Source organism: Nomascus leucogenys, chromosome 2 (assembly GCF_006542625.1).
Source record: "Nomascus leucogenys isolate Asia chromosome 2, Asia_NLE_v1, whole genome shotgun sequence".
Classification (NCBI taxonomy): domain Eukaryota; kingdom Metazoa; phylum Chordata; class Mammalia; order Primates; family Hylobatidae; genus Nomascus; species Nomascus leucogenys.
The window spans coordinates 111242319-111262415 of record NC_044382.1 but is presented as its reverse complement, the minus strand read 5'-3'; the positions used below and the strand labels follow the sequence as shown (position 1 = coordinate 111262415).

General features: G+C 33.2%; 1 protein-coding gene across 14 annotated transcripts in view; it reads right to left on the bottom strand.

The window, feature by feature from the left end:
• PPIP5K2 (diphosphoinositol pentakisphosphate kinase 2) overlaps positions 1-20097 on the bottom strand; it is a 99367-nt gene that overhangs the window by 57873 nt on the left and 21397 nt on the right. For 11 of the 14 annotated variants that reach the window (XM_030817355.1, XM_030817367.1, XM_030817386.1 and 8 more), the window contains exons 6-17: positions 16702-16856; positions 15561-15662; positions 14280-14441; positions 12225-12346; positions 10842-10943; positions 9658-9744; positions 8850-8925; positions 8652-8761; positions 7621-7706; positions 5282-5407; positions 5022-5143; positions 4268-4450 (exon numbers count right to left, since the gene is read on the bottom strand). In XM_030817355.1, coding sequence (XP_030673215.1) covers positions 4268-4450; positions 5022-5143; positions 5282-5407; positions 7621-7706; positions 8652-8761; positions 8850-8925; positions 9658-9744; positions 10842-10943; positions 12225-12346; positions 14280-14441; positions 15561-15662; positions 16702-16856 — 1433 coding nt within the window. The remainder of the gene's footprint in view (positions 1-4267; positions 4451-5021; positions 5144-5281; positions 5408-7620; positions 7707-8651; positions 8762-8849; positions 8926-9657; positions 9745-10841; positions 10944-12224; positions 12347-14279; positions 14442-15560; positions 15663-16701; positions 16857-20097) is intronic. The other 3 variants (XM_030817375.1, XM_030817407.1, XM_030817416.1) reach the window with 1 other exon arrangement.

Below are 20097 nucleotides of genomic sequence, written 5' to 3'. Positions count from 1 at the left end.
TACTTTTATTTAATATTATTCTGAGGGTCCTAGCTATGGAAAGCAAGAAAAAGAATTTTTAAAAAAACAAAGATTGGAAAAGAAAAAAACCTATGGATGTGCTGTTAAAGAATGAAACAAATCTAGATAAATTATTAGAACTAATGAGTTCAACAAGGTTGATGCCTATAATCTCAATATTTTAAAAATAATTATATTTCTATATAGCAACAACAGAGAATAAAACTTTTAAAGAGGGGCCATTTATAATTGCATAATATCAATCACCTCAGCCTAAATCTAACAAAGATGCACAAGAACTCTGTGAAGTAAATTATAAAACATTATTTAAAGATATTAAAGAATATCTAAATGAGCTACACTACATTCACAGATTGAAAGACTAGAGAAAAAAATATAAATTTGCACAAACTACAAATATAATACAACCAAAATAAAAAAATCCCAACAGTATTTCTGACCAGCTTGTTTTAAAATTTATATGAAAAATGCAAAAAAAAAAAAAAAAAAAAAGCCAAAAAACGCTTGAAGAAGCATCCATTTGGGTGTTGGGAGGTATTATTCACATAGGGATCAACAAACGGAACATAGGGTCCAGAAACAGATCACACATATATAATAAAGATGGTACTTCTGAGTAATGGGAAAGAATAGTCTTTTCAGTATGTTCTGCTGGGACACCCAGATGTACATGTAGTTGCAGGGGAAATATCAACCTTGACATTCTTAGCTCATAGCACACACAAAAGTCAATTTTATCTGGATTGCAGATAAATGTGAAGAGCAAAACAGTAAGTTTATAGAAGATAGATATATCTTATGGCCTCTTCTCAGAAAAAGATATCTTAAACAATATATTAAAATGCTTTGACCTATGGGGGAAAAAAATGAACTTGGAAATCATGAAAAACTATAACTTCTGCTTCTCAAAAGATATTATTGGCTGGGCGTGGTGGCTCATGCCTGTAATTCCAAAGCCTTGGGATGTCAAGGCAGGAGGATCACTTGAGGCCAAGAGTTTGAGACTAGCCTGGGCAACACAGTGAGACCCAGTCTCTAGAAAAATTTAAAAAGTTAGCTGAGCATGGTGGTGTGCACCTGTAGCCTCAGCTACTCAGGAGGCTGAAGCAGGAGAATCACTTGAGCCCAGGAGTTTCAGGCCACAGTGAGCTATGATCACACCACTGCACTCCAGCCTGGGTGACAGAGCAAGACCTTGTCTCTAAAAAACAAACAAACAAACAAAAAAAAAGAAAAGACATCATGACATCATTAAGGCTCAGAGTAGGTGGTGTTATCTATATGTTATCTACAAATAACAAAGAACTCATATCCAGAATATATAAAGAACTTCTACCTTCCAAGAAGAAAAACATAGACAATTCACAGAAAAAGGACAGGAGACTTGTCCTCATTCAAGAGGATATCTAAATGGTCAATAGACATTGAAGCCACAATAAAGTAAATTCTAGGTATATCCACCAGAATGGCCAAAACGGAATCATCTGAGAATTCCAAGAATGGAGAATATGTGGAGCAATGACAACTATCATGGACCTCTGGTGGGAGTGTAAATTAGCTCAATAGTGTTAGAAAACACCAAAAGCAGTGGCAACAAAAGCCAAAATTGACAAATGAGATGTAATTAAACTAAAGAGCTTCTGCACAGCAAAAGAAACTACCATCAGAGTGAACAGGCAACCTACAGAATGGGAGAAAATTTTTGCAATCTACTCATCTGACAAAGGGCTAATATCCAGAATCTACAAAGAACTCAAACAAATTTACAAGAAAAAAACAAACAACCCCATCAGAAAGTGGGCAAAGGATATGAATAGACACTTCTCAAAAGAAGACATTTATGCAGCCAAAAAACACATGAAAAAAATGCTCATAATCACTGGCCATCAGAGAAATGCAAATCAAAACCACGAGATACCATCTCACACCAGTTAGAATGGCCATCATTAAAAAGTCAGGAAACAACAGGTGCTGGAGAGGATGTGGAGAAATAGGAACACTTTTACACTGTTGGTGGGAATGTAAACTAGTTCAACCATTGTGGAAGACAGTGTGGCGATTCCTCAAGGACCTAGAACTGGAAATACCATTTGACCCAGCCATCCCATTACTGGGTATATACCCAAAGGATTATAAATCATGCTGCTATAAAGACACATGCACACGTATGTTTATTGCCACACTATTCACAATAGCAAAGACTTGGAACCAATCCAAATGTCGATCAATGATAGACTGGATTAAGAAAATGGGGCACATATACACCATGGAATACTATGCAGCCATAAAAAATGATGAGTTCATGTCCTTTGTAGGGACATGGATGAAGCTGGAAACCATCATTCTTAGCAAACTATCGCAAGGACAAAAACCAAATACTGCATGTTCTCACTCATAGGTGGGAACTGAACAATGAGAACACTTAGACACAGGAAGGAGAACATCATACACCGGGGCCTGTTGTGGGGTGGGGGGAGGGGGGAGGGAAAGCATTAGGAGATATACCTAATGTAAATGATGAGTTAATGGGTGCAGCACACCAACATGGCACATGTATACATACATAACAAACCAGCACGTCATGCACATGTACTCTAGAACTTAAAGTGTAATTTAAAAAAAAAATGAAAAGACAAAAAAAAAAAAAAAAGAAAACAGTTTGACATTACCTGCTAACATTGTAAGTAAGTATACCATGGTCACAGTAATTCCACTCCTACAATATACCCAAGAGAAACGTATGCTCATTGCACAGGTGGCATACCAGGATATTCATGGCAACTTTAATCCTAACAGTCCAAAACTCTAACATATAGAAAGCATATATAAATTGTAATATGTTCATAAAATAGTACATGGGTCAACAAACTACAGCCTGCAGGTCAAATGTGGCCTGTCGCACAGGCCATGAGCTAAGAATGGTTTTTACATGCTTAAAACGCAGTTAAAAAAAAAACAAAAACAATATGCAACAGAGACCATATTTGGACTGCAAAGTCTAATTTTTTTAAATAAAATATTTACTATCTGGCCTTTTACAGAAAAGTTCTGCCAAACCTGAAATGGAATACAACAAACAGAGCAGTGATTATTAACTAACAATGACCATTACTTAATATGGTTGAATTTCACAAAAAGAAGCCAAATATAAAATAAAACATGTTCTATTATATGAAACTTAAAAAATAGCCAAAGTAAATTAATACTGTAGAGCCATTATAGAAAACAGTATGAACATTGCTCAAAAAACTGAAGACAGAATTACCATATGATCCAACAATCCCAATACTAGGTATACAGCTAAAGGAAATGAAATCGTATGTCAAGGAGATATTTGCATTCCCATTTTTATTGTAGTACTGTTCACAACAGATAAGATCTGGAATCAACCTGTCCAATAACAGATGAATGAATAAAGAAAGTGTAGTATATATACAAAATGAGGTATCATCATCTAGCCTTAAAAAAGAAGGAAATCCTATCATTAGCAACAACATGGATGAACCTAGAAGACATTATGTTAAGTGAAACAAGCCAGGCACAGAATGACAAATATGTATAATCTCACTTATATGTAGAATCTAAAAAAGTTAAACTCAGAGAAGCAGAGTAAAATGATGGCTACCAGAGGCTGGAAAAGGAAGGGGCTGGGAACATGTTGGTCAAGGGATACACAATTTCAGTTAGATAGAAGGAATAAGTTCAGGAGCTCTATTGTACAACATGGTGATTATAGTAATAGCAATATATTTTATCCTTGAAAATTGCTGAGAGTAGATTTTAAATGTTCTCATCGCAAAAAAATAAGGATGTGAAGTAATACATATGTTAATTAGCTCGAGTTAGCCATTTCACAATGCATATATATTTTAAAACATGTTATGTTATAAACATACATAATTTTAATTTGTCAATTAAAATCAATAGATTTAAAGTTAGAAAAAAGCCAAAAATTAGACTACACTGGTTAGAGACTATACTTATTATTCAAGTAAGTATTCTGGATATGAAAAGAATATAAAAAGTCAGGACAGTAGTTTTTTTGAGGAGGTAAGGAATGGGTTGCGATTGAGAAGGGGCATACAGAAGCCAAAGTTGTTCCAATGTTCTATTTCTTTTCCTGGAGGATGATAACATGTGTATTTGCTTTATAATACAATAAGCTCTACATTTATGTTTTATGCACTTATCACTTTTCTGTGTGTGTGTAATATTTCACAATATAAAAGAGTTTGCTAAGACCCACCTTTTCATAATCTTCAGCAGTAAAATCTCTGTCTTTCTGAAGTATTTCATGAAGCCTTGCCTTCACACGTTGCTGACAACTGCTCAGAGAGTCACTATCACTATCCAAAAGACCGTTCATATTTGCACTTTTCACCATTTGAACAAGAATGGGTGTAAGCTCTCCTTCCAAAGCTAAAAGCCCCTAAGCATATTAAATAAAGAAAACATGAATTTAAAAAATATGTAAAATAACATTTTGTTACATACTGATTTTCATAAGGTATAAGTTTACCATAAATAAACTTTATTAATACTACAGTTCATTACTGTCATTTTAGAGTTTTACTTGAAAGTTCCAAATACAGAATTTTTAAATATTCCTTGGTTAAAAAAATTTTGTTTTTTTTTTTTTTTTGAGACAAGGGTCTCACACTGTTGCCTGAGGTAGAGTTCAGTGGTGTGATTTTGGCTCATTGCAGCCTTGACCTCCTGGGCTCAGGTGATCCTCCCATCTCAGCCTCCTGAGCTTCTGGGACTACAGGTGTGAACCACTACACCTGGCTAATTTTTTTTTTTTATAATTTTTTTGTAGAGACAGAGTTTCGTCATGTTGCCCAGGCTGGTCTCAAACTCCTGGGCTGTAGTGATCTGACCACCTCAGCCTCCCAAAGTGCTAGGATTACAGGTGTAAGCCACTGCACCCAGCCAAAAATGTTTTAAGATACAATATTAGATTAAAAACTCTAGTAATTCTAAAAAAAAATTATTTATACCTTTGCAAAAGCAGCTGCAGTCATCTGGACTCGTCCTTCATCAGAGGCATATATTTTGAGGTCATGTCTGTAGGTGCTATGTAATCTAAGTAAACCACAACCAGGAAATCCTGCATAATCTCCTGAAAATAAATCCTCAAATCACTTCAGCTATATTTTCATTTCATTGTATTTCTATAAATATTTAATAACATCACAAATGAGGATTTCAAAATATAATTTATGAAATTAGTCAAATTAAAGAAAACTCTAAGATTTACCTTGACCTCCAGGATACATACACCTGAAGGCTCTTCCAAGTTCTTCAGCCTGGACTCTGCCTGCAGGAGTTAATTCACCTCCCCATTTTAAAACCAAAAGTAAAGATGGTTCTTCTCTTCGGCTGTCTATGACACATATGAATGAATAAAACAAATGTTAAGTTTATTTCTTTAAACAGACTTAAGATTAATTTTTTCTCTGTGCCCTCTTCTGCAGTGAAATATGGCCCATATGTAAGATATTTTCTTCCTTAAATGCTGTTGCCATGTATGTTCCTTAATGCTGTTTGTAAGCAGTTGCTTCTGTAAGGAATACTCCCTTGCTATACCTGCTTAAATCTTACTGAAATTTGAAAATCTCTCTCATACTTTAGAAAAATGGCTCCCAATTTTCTTCAGGGATATAAATGTTCCTCCCTTGCCTGCTCTCATAGTAATTTTTTCATTGTACTTAATTTACTTGTGTTATGTCTGCTGGATTAACAGCTCTTCGATGCCAGAATCCAGGTTTTATCTGCCTTGCTATCAAGTACCCTTTGCAGTGCTGTCCCATAAAAGAAAATACATTAGTTGAAGTGAAGAAGATATATATATATATATATATATATATTTTTTTTTTTTTTTTGAGACAGAGTCTCTCTTGGTCGCCCAGGCTGGAGTGCAGTGGCACGATCTTGGCTCTACAGGCACCTGGCTAATTTTTGTATTTTTAGTAGAGACAGGGTTCCACCAGGTTGGCCAGGCTGGTCTCGAACTCTGGACCTCAGGTGATCCACCCACCTCGGCCTCCTAAAGTGCTGGGATTAAGGCGTGAGCCACTGCGCCTGGCTAGATACATATGTTTTTAAGATTGGAAATTGGTGATTTGCATCATTTTTAGGAAGATGTAAGATGACAGAGCCTAACATTTATTCTAATTTAAGTTTTATGCAATCTAATAAATTTTATGCAAACAAAAGGTAATCAAGAGCAGCTTTTTAAATTTGAAATTGTGGAATCTCTGCATGTTACACATCAGAGTATTTTCTTGGACAAAGAAAATACCATAAGTTAATGAGTTTCTGTACTTAATTTTGACCTACTCCTTTTCATGGTATTAAGATCTGTGTTGGGTTCTGAATAAAAAAGTAATTCAAAAATAAGCATTCTAAGCACCAAAAGAACTTAATAATGATTCTTTAAAGGTGAGAGGAAATCACCCCTTCCCCTGTAGCTAGTTAGCGGTTCTGTGAGCTTTGTCATGTAGACCAATATTAATTTATGGAAAGAAAGTTAGTTACCTAACTTTTTAAATTATTTGCTTATAGAATGTTTTTGATGATAAATACTAAGATAGAGAAAATTAACCTGTATTACTATTAACCACAAAATGTGATAAGAGCAATATATCAAATGTTAAATATATAAAGATTATTATAAATTTGTGTCTGCATTTAAGATAATCATTACTTTAATTTTTGCTACTACAAGTAATACCACTATGAATATCCCTATAGATCAATCTTTCCCTGAACATCTGATTACTTCTTTGGGTTAGATTCTGATAAGCAGAATTCAGGTCAAAGCATAAGTACATTTTTTGAAGTTTTTGATATATTGCCAAGTTACTTTTCAAAAAACTGTGTCAATTTATACTTCTACTATAGACTGAAATCCTGTCTCAATGAATTCTCATCAGCACACTTTATTACCAGTTTAAAGCAGAAATGAAGAAAACACTTTGCCAATATGATAGGCAAGACAGATTATTATTACTATCATTATTATTTTATTGGTCATCTGCATTTCTCTATGAAATGATTTCCCCAATCTCTACCCTTTTCTTTTGTAAGGTAAATCCACATTTATGAATGTGGATACTGACTGCTCTTAGGAGACCAAACTTGTTTAAAGACTTACTCTGGTTTACTGGGTGGAAGAAAATACCCATTTATTTTAGAAACAGGTTAACTGTATATTTTTTCAAAGTCTTTTTGTACTTCTTGGCCTTTCTTCTTATATACTCTGTCCTCTACTATCAAAAGGTGATGTAAGGAGCCCATTAAATAACACTTAGTTATAAATAAATAAGTTTTCTGAAACAATCCCACAGTTAAAAGGAAGTCCTACGCAGTTTTCAGAATAATAAAACCTATCCTTTATTTAAAGAATAGGTAATTTTAAAATTGTGTACTTTATTAAAAGAAGAGGAAGCACAGCTAAGATAATTCCACTTTATTTTTCCTCACCATGCCATTCCCTGAACTACTAAGCAAAAGACGGTCCAAAGGTAATCAACAGTGAATAACAAGTTACTACATATAAATAAAACTACTGTATAAGCATTAAGAATGACATACCCTCCTCTTCACTAGATGTTTTAGGACAACCATGAGGGAGATAGGTCAACTGAACCTTACGATTTATTCCAGAAAAATGACCATACCTGAAAAATAAAATGATAAACAGAATAGAACATGTAGGGAAAAACTAATTCTCACATATTCATGCTCCCTTTTATTTGTAACCGCCTGTTTAATTCTTCAAAATATTCTGTCAAAAAAAATTGTACCATATATAATCATTCTAACCACATTAAAAACAAAAATGTTTTCCTAAAAATTACAGGCGTGGTGCCATGGCTCAAGCCTGTAATCCCAGCACTTTGGGAGGGCGAGGTGAGCGGATCACTTGAGGTCAAGAGTTCGAGACCAGCCTGGCCAACATGGTGAAATCGACTCCACTAAAAATACAAAAATTAGCCAGGCATGGTGGTATGCACCTGTGGTCCCAGATACTTGGGAGGCTGAGGCACGAGAATTGCTTGAACCTGGGAGAGGGAGGTTGCAGTGAGCTGAGATCACACCACTGACTCACTGACTCCAGCCTGGGTGACAGAATAAGACCCTGTCTCAAAAAAAAAAAAAAAGACAACTCTGAAGGGATAAAGTACAGAAATATGTAAAAACACAGATGTATGTGTTTTAAGAAATAAAGGAAATAAGATTATAAGAGGTTAAAAATGTAAAGCTATAACAGGAATATTGGTGGGTATCCATTTTACTTGATTAAGGCAAAATTCAAATTTTTTATCTTTAAACTGCAATGAATCTATGGTCAAGTTAGCAATGTGGCCTTCATTGTAAGCAGTACTTCACAGAAGACACAAATTTGATGTCCTTGTTTAATCTTCTCACCAAAATTAAAACTAAAGCTAAAACCTTCAATATAACAATCTATTTTTTCACATTAGATTTTCCTTCATGTCTCAACTATAGTAACAAAGAGTAAAAAGATCAGACTGTGAAAGAAATTAAAATGGAAAATCACATACATAAAAAAGAAGAGCTATATGTAGTACCGCAATTAAGGGTTTCAAAAAGATACTCACATCTCTAATACAGTCTTAAGTTGTTCAAGCTTTGGCTTGTTTTCTTCAATTTCAGAATCATTATTTTGCCCCAGCTCCATAAGAAGCTGTCGTGCAATATCTAGCACTTCCTATGAAATAAATTAACAAAAAATTGAATTTTTATGTAATTTCACCATTAAAAAATTTAAAACTAAACAAGAAAGCAAATACACTTGCCTGTAACTGTTTTGGTTTTTTGAGTTTTAATTTCCCTGATTTATATCCATCACACTTTTCAAAAAGATCAAAAAATCTTATAAAAAAGACAGAACACTGTTAGTCACTTGCAATAATTAACATTACCAATATATGTTTAAACTAACAAATAATAAATGATAAGCTATGGGACTAGAACTTGGGATCTAAGGATTTCAAGTACTGTGTTTCCTCTTTCACTATACATGTTGCTGCTCAACTTTGATTGACAAAACTTAGTACTTTCCTAAATGATACGAAACTAATAATCACCATACTACTTTTCAAAGTTTTTTCATGGAAACCAAACATACAATTGTAGTTCATAATATTATATATTTTCTGAAGTCATTGCATACACATTGAAAATTACTTGTGTCAACACATACTTAATGGCTCAGGGTTTTCAAATTTTATAATCTCCAAATCAAACACTGGATAGAAATAACAGAAACTTTCATTCTACTTATTTTCTTCTAAAAGGCTGAGGGATTACTCACTCTCAGAATGCAATACAAGAGAGTGATAAGCAAAGATTAAATAGAACACCTTTATGACAATAAACGAAAGCCAGGGCAGACTGATATTTATGAATATTGCCACAATAATTTTAGATGCTGATGAACAAATTTTAAATGGATTTTGTACGCATCCACTAGTTTAAATATAAATGGCCAAGAGATGCTAGATAAAAGTTTTTCTATATGATGTATTAATCAAAAGAGTTGATCACTTATCAGAAATCTTAAAATTATATCATGCATGTTAAATTATTCATCTTAAAACATACTTTTGATGTCTCACTTCCATTTTCATTTTTTGTTTTGGTGTTCGATCCCCATGACGTATAACAGCTATGACACATCTAAGTTCCATCCTAAAATGAAAAAATATATATGTTCTTAATTCTCTAAAAAAGATTTGTGTTGTATAATTCAGATTAATATGAACATTTAGTCATTTATTTAAGGCCATCTTTTACCATTTCAAGATCTTTCCCATGAAGAATAATACTTATAACAATCTAGTTTTAACTTTATGAAATAAAATTCCTAAAGAACTTAAGAAATTGGGGGAGGGAGGTGATATTAAGCTATATATAATAGAATACAACCTTTTCTTCTCTAGAAATGGCTACATTAACTCTGGGATAAAAGTAGATGGACTACAATTTCTGAGCTTTCTTAAATATCTGATCCATAGCATTAGGTCATTACAGACTGAGACTTCATTAAATCAAAATAAAACTTTACATGATGGTTGCTATATTTATATATTTGCTAAGTTTTGCCCATGTAAGGAGAACAAGTATTTACAACTCAAATTACTGGAAGGTAAAATCATCTTAGAAGCATGCTAGAATTCAGAGGTATAATCTAGTGTGTGCTAAAGTGTGAACTGCAGAACATAACATTGCAGGATATCAATTGAGTTACCTGAAAAAAATTTTATTTAACACTTGCGTGTTAAATCAGTTTGAAAAATGCTGATTAAAAACAAAATTAGTTCCCCCCATCATCAGTACGTCTCAGGATATTTAACATGTTAATATAAATATCTAAGTTGTGAAAAAAAAGCATTCAGTCAACTGACATGAATTTAAAGGAATAATTTTCGGTAAGAGAATGTTATGAAACATTTTGGCAATACTGGTATAATTATGCAAGATATGACTTGAGAGAGCAAAAGTTGTAAGACCAGTATGAACCTTTAAGTAACATTTCTATTGGTACCTTTTTTATTTTTATTGCTTGATTAAAGAATTCTATAATTATCCAGGCATGTTTCAGTAGTTTATTTGTAACAATTAGTGGACCCTTATAAACACGTATAATCTACTCCTCTATCTTCAAGCTGAATCATGTAATCATACACACTAAAGTGTCTAATCATCATTCAGAAATTTAATTTTTATCCTAATAGCATAGATGACAAAGAAAACTCAGTTTCTAAATGAAAATAATTCAGACTTACATAGTTCCAGATGTAGTTGGTACAATTGGGATATCTTCAGCTTCTAAGGGTATTGACCATGGAATATGAAATTGTGGAGCAAGTTCTCGCATTACAATATTTCTTCAAGACAAAAAAGAAAAGATTTAAAATTAGTACATTTTAAGACAAAATTCAGTACTTAATGAGAATGAGAATCATAAGAGTTAAACTATCTAGTGATTACATCACATAAAAAATAACCCTCAGACTCAATTCTGATCAAGAAAAAATAAAAATCAGCAGTTCTAAATTGATGTATTAGACACATCAATGGGATTTCACAAATTTGAGATTATTTACTTTAGTTTTAAAATATCAATCAACATTGGATTCAAAGAAATCACTACAATTACATAATATCTAATTACATACATTCTGAAATTCAAGATTGTCTCTTCTGTGTGGCTACTGATAAATTCTTATCAGTTTATTGAACACCTATAATGCTACTCTAAATCTTGTGCTCATCTTAACAAATCACTACTATACTTTACTAATAGGGTTAAAAATGGAAAAATGTTTACTTTTTGGCTTAATAAATGCTTAAATTTAGCATTTATTTATGCTAAAATTTAGTAAACTCTCCCTAACATCATTTTAAGGGTAAGTTTGTAAATCTTTGAAACATACTATGGGTTAAATGTTCTTAATCTGAAAATCTGAAATCCAAAACACTTCTGGTCCCAAGTATTTTGGATAAGGGATACTTAACCAGTATAAAAGGTAGCCCCAATTATCGAACATTTTTTAATGTAAGTTTCCTATGGATTTGTCATATATACCTGGAAATGTCTTAAAAATAGTTATTGCCTTGCTAGTCTTCTGAATCAAGGTATAAAGAAAACAGGTTGAAGAATATAAAAATGGCATTTCTACCTACAATAATTTTTTTTACATTCACTTGATAATCTTATGAAAATATCATCAAGTAACATATGCTTGTAGAATGAATTGTCATGCAAAAGAGTCATGAATACTAAATATTTCTATTTTACTCTGTTTATTTCATGAACGTTAATTTTGTCCATTAAGTAGAAGAAAACCTTTTCCACTATAACTACATGGCAAAAATTTGAGGAATAAGGTATTCTAACAAATAAACTTTTGACTAATAATCAACATGTTATAGTATTTGTAAACATATGAAGTTAAAGGTTTTCATCTATACTGATCATAAATTAATCTGTCTTTGATAAGCCAAAGTATAATTCAGGATCTGGCATAGTCTCTGGGGGTGTCATTTTATGAACACTGATCTTTACTCTAGAATGCTTAAAAAACCTGACCATTTAATGTTAACAGTTATTTAGTTTCTGAATAACTACTATATGAAGGTAAAAAGAAAATTTTAAAAATTCTTACCCAAGTATTTTTGCACAGTCATCATAATACTTCATGGAATTTTTCACAAAACTGAAGCCATTGACATCACAGACATAGGACTGTCCATTGGCCCGTAACAAATCAAAGCCACAAACTGTTTGCTATTTAAAATAAGTTATAAACTTCAAGGTTTTATTTAAATTATTAAGATGCATAGTTTTCTAGTCCTATCAGAACATATCAAATTTTATAAATGCTTAAAAGTATATTACTATATAGTGGTTTACTTCATAATAAGAAATGAAAGAAATTACTTATTCGTAATGAGTACTCTGAAAATACATTATAGAGGTTATATGATTATTTAAGTCTTTCATCATAAAGTAGATGTAGAACAATAATGCATAAGGGGCTACAGAGGCCCAAAAATAATATATTTGATCACAAAGTTCTTCAATTAACATTTAATTTAAAAACAAAAGCAAAATTTTTAAAGGATCTGATAAAAAAAAACTTGGCACTAGCAGAAATTACATCATGTTACTCAAAAAAAAAAAAAAAAAAGAAGGAAGATGGATGTGGAGAATAGTTTTGAGGACATATTCCAGAGGAAATCTTGTGATCTGTTTTGTCTGGTTTTGAGAGGTAGTGTCACTCTGTCACCCCGGCTGGAGTGCAGTGGCACAATCTTGGCTCACTGCAACCTCCACTTCCTAGGTTCAAGGAATTCTTGTGCCTCAGCCACTGGAGTAGCTGGGATTACAGGCATGTGCCACCACACCAGGCTAATTTTTGTATTTTTAGTAGAGACAGGGTTTTGCTATGTTAGCTAGGCTGGTCTGCAGTTCCTGGCCTCAAGTGGTCCACCTACCTCAGCACCCCCAAAGTGCTGGGATTATGGGTGTGAGCCACCATGCCCGGTCGAAATCCTGTGATCTTTTAAACCCCCAATACCACATATTTGTGAACACCTATAATAAATTTACTTTATCTGGGAAAAGAAAATGGCCAAAAGACATGAATTTGCCGCTCAGGCTCTAAGAACTTTCTGATCTACATTTTATGTTCAATCATCAGGTATTAGTATAATGTGATGTTTTTGTCACAGCTTTCAGAATCCTGGCATAATAAAAGGATTTCTATAAAGCAATTAAAACTTATTTACAGGCTAACATTCCTTCCACGAAAGACACTGCAAATTATTAAGGCACAAAGTAATTCTTTATTATTTAATAACCAGTAACATATATTAGTCTTTAAGATTTCAAAAAGGTAAAATTTTTATCCTTCATTAAAGGAAGGTTGTAGTACTTCCATTTAAATCTTTACTATACAGTAGTTAGGAAAAAACAATATAGATTGAGAGAATTAGTCAAATGTCAGAAGTAAAAAAGTTTTTTTCAATAAATGTTTTTGGACGGGTGCAGTGGCTCACACCTGTAATTCCAGCACTTTGGGAAGCCGAGGTGGGCGGATCACGAGGTCAGGAGTTTGAGATGAGCCTGGCCAACGTGGCGAAACCCCCTCTCTACTAAAAATACAAAAATTAGCCAGGCATGGTGGTGGGTGCCTGTAATCCCAGCTACTCTGGAGGCTGAGGCAGGAGAATCGCTTGAACCCAGGAGGCGGAGGTTGCAGTGAGCCGAGATCATGCCACTGCACTCCAGCCTGGGTGACAGCGAGACTCCGTCTCAAAAAAAAAAAAAAAAAGAAATGTTTTTATATTGTTTTCATGAACATAGACCACTGAGAACTGTTTTCATTCAACAAAAACATCTTACCAATTCTATGAAAGTAACACTTAAAGCCAGTTTCAAAAAGTACGCTAGACAATAACCCTAAAACACTGATTAGCCTGAGTCATTTCTGAATTTTAATTTTAATTTCTGAATAAACTGACCAGGTTTTCTTTTATACAATACAAAAGAATATATTGGCACCACAAGAATCCCTTGAAAAGTACATGAACCATTCAGATGTATTAATTACTTTCTCGGTTTACTTCTCCAATTATAAGCACCAATAATGTCTTAGTCAAAAAAGAAAATCAGAATTTACCTTGATAAGGATCTATAGGCTTGTATAACATCTTACCTTAAAGGCAAGGCAGACTTTCCAAGCAATTAATTTCTCTCGTGCATTGAGAATAACAGGGTATCGTACTTCTTTTCCTTCACTGTCTCGTTCCACCTTGCCATCAAGTGCTGGAGATTTTCGAGCTTCAGCATGGGCATAATCTGGACCCACTGTATAAACCTTTCACAAATGTTAAATAAATGTATAAATATATATATGTATGTGTGTGTGTAACCAGCAGACAACAAATCCAATGAAAAAATAACTAAAAAATAGTTCAGAATCCAGGCTAGTAGACATATCTTTCTATTTTACATGCCCAAATTTTCAGTTCATTGGGAAAGGTTGTAAGTAATCATTATATGGCAAAATTGGTAAAGTGAAGTTTCATTCTCTATAGAAAACTATTATATTGAGTATTATGAGGGAATACTAGGATGTATACAATGTGATCGCTCTCCTCAAATTATTTTAGTTTAACAAATGAGAGATGCAAATAACTATATAACTTACAGGAAAAAAAAAAAAAAAAAACCTCCCAAAAGAACATCTTTAAAAGGGTGAGGGCATGAATCTGAGTGCAGATAAGAGAAGAAAAGTATAAGAAAGAGGCATGAACAGCATGATGTATTCAGGTATTGGCAAGTTATCTGATGTAGTTTATACTGGAAGAAATGAGGTTTATAAGACAAACAGAGGACAGACTGAAATATCTTGTATGGCAGGATTATGAATCTGGTTATTATCCTGTGGTCAATAAGGATCCACTAGAGAATTTTTAAGGATTCCTACTGAGATTTATACTTTAGAAAACATTGTGGTTAGAGAGAGAATGGCTGAAGGTAAAGCGATTAGGACCTATTTGTCACCAACTAAAATGACAGACATGTTTTATATCACAACACAGTTGTCACAGATCTCAAAACCTCACTTACACTAATCACTGCTTGGAAACTGTGGTGGTTATTAGACCTTTATCCCTGGTATCTTATTATTTAATGCCCCTTTAAAGACATATTATGTGTAACACAAAGTTGGTTTTTAAATATTTTATATTTGAATAAAATTTGTCTCCATCATAATCTTACATGTTTAAAGCATTTAAAAACACTACTCTTAAAAAAGAGTCCATAGGCTTCAGACTGCTAAAGATGTTGATGGTACAAAACATGAGGAATCCCTAATCAAAAAGAAAGAGATCCAGAATAAAGGTTAGATATAGCTAAAGATCAACTACTTTTTCTTGTATCATTGGTAAACTTGAAATATAAAACTAAAATCTATTTTAATCAATCCTACCTTAACATCAGTACCATCTGTGGGCATAAACTCTTCATATATATATGAGCCTGTTTTTCGTACATTGCTTTCTGGAGAATAAACACTACTTCTACTGCCAATCTGAAAACAAAAGATGTCCATTGATATAAAAAAGCAAATTATTTCCCTCATTTTTATGATAAAATGACAAATAGTTTATTTACCATCTATTTCCATCTTAGACATTTTCAAACACATTTTTTAATCCACAAACATTTAACAAAACTTATTATATACTTGGCACTATAGTAGTCTCTATTGTTACCCTAACTTATATATTAAAGAGCATAGAAATACAATGAACATTAAAAATTATGTTCCTAAGATTCATCCAGGTTGCTGCATGTAACTCAAGCTTGTTCATTTTTACTACTCTAGAATTTTCCACTGTGTAAATACACCACAATTTATCCATTCTCCTATCAATGTATGTTTAGGTTGTTTTCCAAGCTTTGGTGATTACAACAATAATGCTTTCAACATTCTTATGTGTCCCAACAGCAAACATGTATGAGTGTTTCTAAGGTATATAATAAAAGTGGAACTGCTCATTAATAGAATGTGCTCATATTCAACTTGTGAAGACAATGAAAAATCTTTATCAACTATTTTAACAATGTAGGGTCTCATCAGCAATGTGTAAGTTTTCACTGTTCTACATCCTTGTTTACACTTGTTAGGCTTCTTAATATCTGCTACTTTAATGGATGTTAAAATGGTATCTGTGTTCTTAATTTGAATTTCCATCAATTTTTATACATGTATATGCATTTTACATTCTGATACATTGCTAAATTATGTTGTTAAAAGGCTACCTTACTTTGTGTTTCTGCCAGTAATGTTTGGCCTTGTGCTTATTTCCCATATACAAAATGGGAGGGAAAAGAAAAGTCAAGTATCTTTCCTGGCATTCTGCAGGCAGAAATTCTGCTTAACAACATTAAATAACTAAAATGATGCCATGCTTTTCTAACAAAGTATATCAGTTTTATAAATTTACCTCTAAATGATACATTTTCAAGAGTTCAATATTTAACCATAATTAAATGCTTGATTGCTTTTAATAACACACAACAATGTATAAAGAAGAGTATTCATACAAAAGTTACAAAGGTGTTACCTTTCTAAAGAGTCTTTGACTTCCACCACCAGCAGAAGTTGGGTAATAAATGTAAACATTGTGATCTTCTGCACTGACTGGCTTTTCTACAAATGGCTTTTGGAAAACTTCCCCATTTACTTCTACATGATCTTCCCCTTCAATCAGATTACATTCTATAAAACAAACATGATTGCAAGAAATATCACATATTCTTATTATATTATCAGGACACCACATTATTATCAAGGACTTTTTTACTAAAAGACCATAAAAGAAAAGTAAACTTGGATAATGTACTTACTTCATTTTAATTATCCATGTTTATGTAAATAACATGTGCCAACATTTATGATACATACGGCATTAAAAGCTATAGTTCTTCAAAATTTTACAGACTTACCATTTCACACTACCACACCACAGAATTCAAAGTTAGACGTGAAATTATTATATCAAGGAAGACTGAGAAGTAACTCAAGAATGCCACCATCTTCTGAAAACTGTGAGATTATTCGTATCACAGATACCGTAAAACATGAAGTTACTTAAGTTAGAAAGTAACTCATATGCAAAGTAAGCCAGCAATTCAATTAGAAAGTTTTTTACCTCTAGACAAGAAAAGTTTCCTGTTTCAGATGGTGATTACTTTATATCTTTTTTAAATGTTATTTTTAATCATCATGGGTACATAATAGTTGTATATATTTTTGTGGTCCATGTGAAATTCTGATACAGGCATACAATGTGTAATAATCATACTGGAATAGTTGGGGTATTCACCACCTCAAACATTTATCATTTCTTTGTGTTAGGAACATTCTAATTTCACTCTTAGTTATTTCAAAATATAAAATAAATTATTGTGAACTACAGTCACCCTATTGTGCTACCAAATACTGGATCTTATTCATTCTATCTAACTGTATTGTTATACTCACTAACCATCCTCACTTCATCCCCATCATCCTTGCAACCCTTCCCTCCAGTAACAATTATTCTACGCTCAAGCTCTAAGAGTTCATCTTTTTTTTTAAGCTCCCACATGTGAAAACATGCAATATTTCTTTCTTGCCTGGCTTATTTCACTTAACATAAGACCTCCAGTTCCATCCATGTGTTGCAGATGGCAGGATTTCATTCTTTTTATGGCTGAATAATATACCATTGTCTATAGGTACCACATTTTCTTTATCCATCCATTAATGGACCCTTAGGTTGTTTCTATACTGGCTATTCCTAGTGGTGCTGCAATAAACATGAGTGCAAATATCTCTTCAATATACTGATTTCCTCTTTTTTGGACATATACCCAGCAGTGGGATTGCAAGATCATATGGTAGCTCTATTTTTAGTTTTTGAGGAACTCCATTCTGTTCTCAATAGTGGCTTTACTAATTTACATTCCCACCAACAGTATTCCCTTGCTCCACATCCTCACAAACATTTCTTATTGCTTGTCTTCTTGATAAAAGCCATTTTAACTGGGATGAGTTGGTATTTCATTATAGATTTGATCTGCATTTCTCTGATGATTGGTGACGTTGAGCATATTTTCATATACCTATTGGCCATTTGTTTGTCTTCCTTTGAGAAAAATCTGTTCGAATCTTTTGCCCATATTTTAATTAGATTGTTCTTTTCCTATAGAGCTGTTTGAGCTTCTTATATATTCTGGTTATTAGTCCCTTGTCAAATGGGTAGTTTACAAATATCTTCTCCCATTCTGTGGACTGTCTCTTCACTGTATTGTTTCCTTTGCTGTGCAGAAGTCTTTTAGGTTGATGTGATCCCATTAGTATATTTTTGCTTTGGTTGCCTGGGTTTCTGAGGTCTTACTCAAGAAATCTTTGCCCAGACCAATAACCTGGAGTGTTTCTACAATGTTTTCTTCTAGTAGTTGCATAGCTTCAGGTCTTAGATTTAAGTATTTAATCCATTTTGATTATGTATATGGAGAGAGATAGGGGCCTAATTTGATTCTGCATATAGATATCAAATTTTCCCAACACTACTTACTGAAGAGACTGTCCTTTCCCCAGTGGACATTCTGGTCAACTTTGTCGAAAATGAGTTACCTGCAAATGTGTGTGTTTTCTTCTGGATTCTGCATTCTGTTCCATTGGTCTATATTTTGATGCCAGTACCATCCTGTTTTGGTTACTATAGCTTAGCAGTATAACTTAAAGTCAAATAATGTGATTCCTCCAGTTTTGTTGTTTTTGCTTAGGCTGGCTATGGCTATTCTGAGTTTTTTGTGGTTCCATATAAATTTTAGTATTTTTTTTCTATTTCTGTGAAGAACGTCTTTGCTATTCTGACTGCATTGAATCTGTAGACGGCTTTGGGTAGTATGGCAATTTTAACAATACTGATTCTTTCAATCTATGACAATGGAATATTTTTCCATTTTTTGTGTGTTCTCTTCAATGTTTTTCATCAGCATTTTATAGTTTTCATTGTAGAAGAGATCTTTCATTTCTTTAAGTGAAATTCCGAGGTATTTAATTTATTTGTAGCTATTGTAAATGGGATTACTTTTTTTTTTGGTTTCTTTTTCAGATTGTTTGCTGTTCGCATATAGAAATGCTATGGATTTTTGTAAGTTGATATTGTATCCTGCAACTTTACTGAACTTGTTCTAATAGTTTTGTGGCAAAGACTCCAGGATTTTCTAACTATAAGATCATATCATCTATAAACAAGAATAATTTAACCCTTTTCTTTTCAATTTGGATGCCCTTTATTTCCTTCTCGTCCCTAATTTCTCTGGCTATAATTTCCAGTATTATGTTGAATAAAAGAGATGAAAGTAGACATCCTTGTCTTGTTCCAAGTCTTGGAGGAAATATTTTCACCTTTTCCCTGTTCAGTATGATATTGGCTGTGGGTTTGTCATATAGGGTTTTTATCATATAGAGGTAAGTTCATTCCATACCCAGTTTTTTGAGAGATTTTATCATGAAGCGATGTTTAATTTTATCAAATCCTTTTTCTCCATCAATTGAAATGATCATATGTGGACAGTATAGAGTTGGGTCTTATTTTTTAATCCATTTAACAACTCTATGTGTTTTGATGCAAGAATTTAGACCATTTGCATTCACGTTATTATTGCTAGGTAAAGACTTGATTCTGCTATTTTGGTATTTGTTTTCTGAGGTTTTTATTTTTTTGTCCTCTCTTCCTTCCTTCCTGTCCTGTCTTCCTTTGTGGGAAAGTGATTTTCTGCCTGGGCATGATGGTCCCCAGCACTTCGGGAGTCTGAGACAGGAGGATCAAAGGAGCCAAGGAGTTTTGAAACCAGCCTGGGCTACACAGTGAGACCCTGTCTCTACAAACAATAATTACTTGGGCCTGGTGGCTTGTGCTTGTAGTCCCAACTACTCAGGAAGCTGAAGTGCGAGAATCACTTGG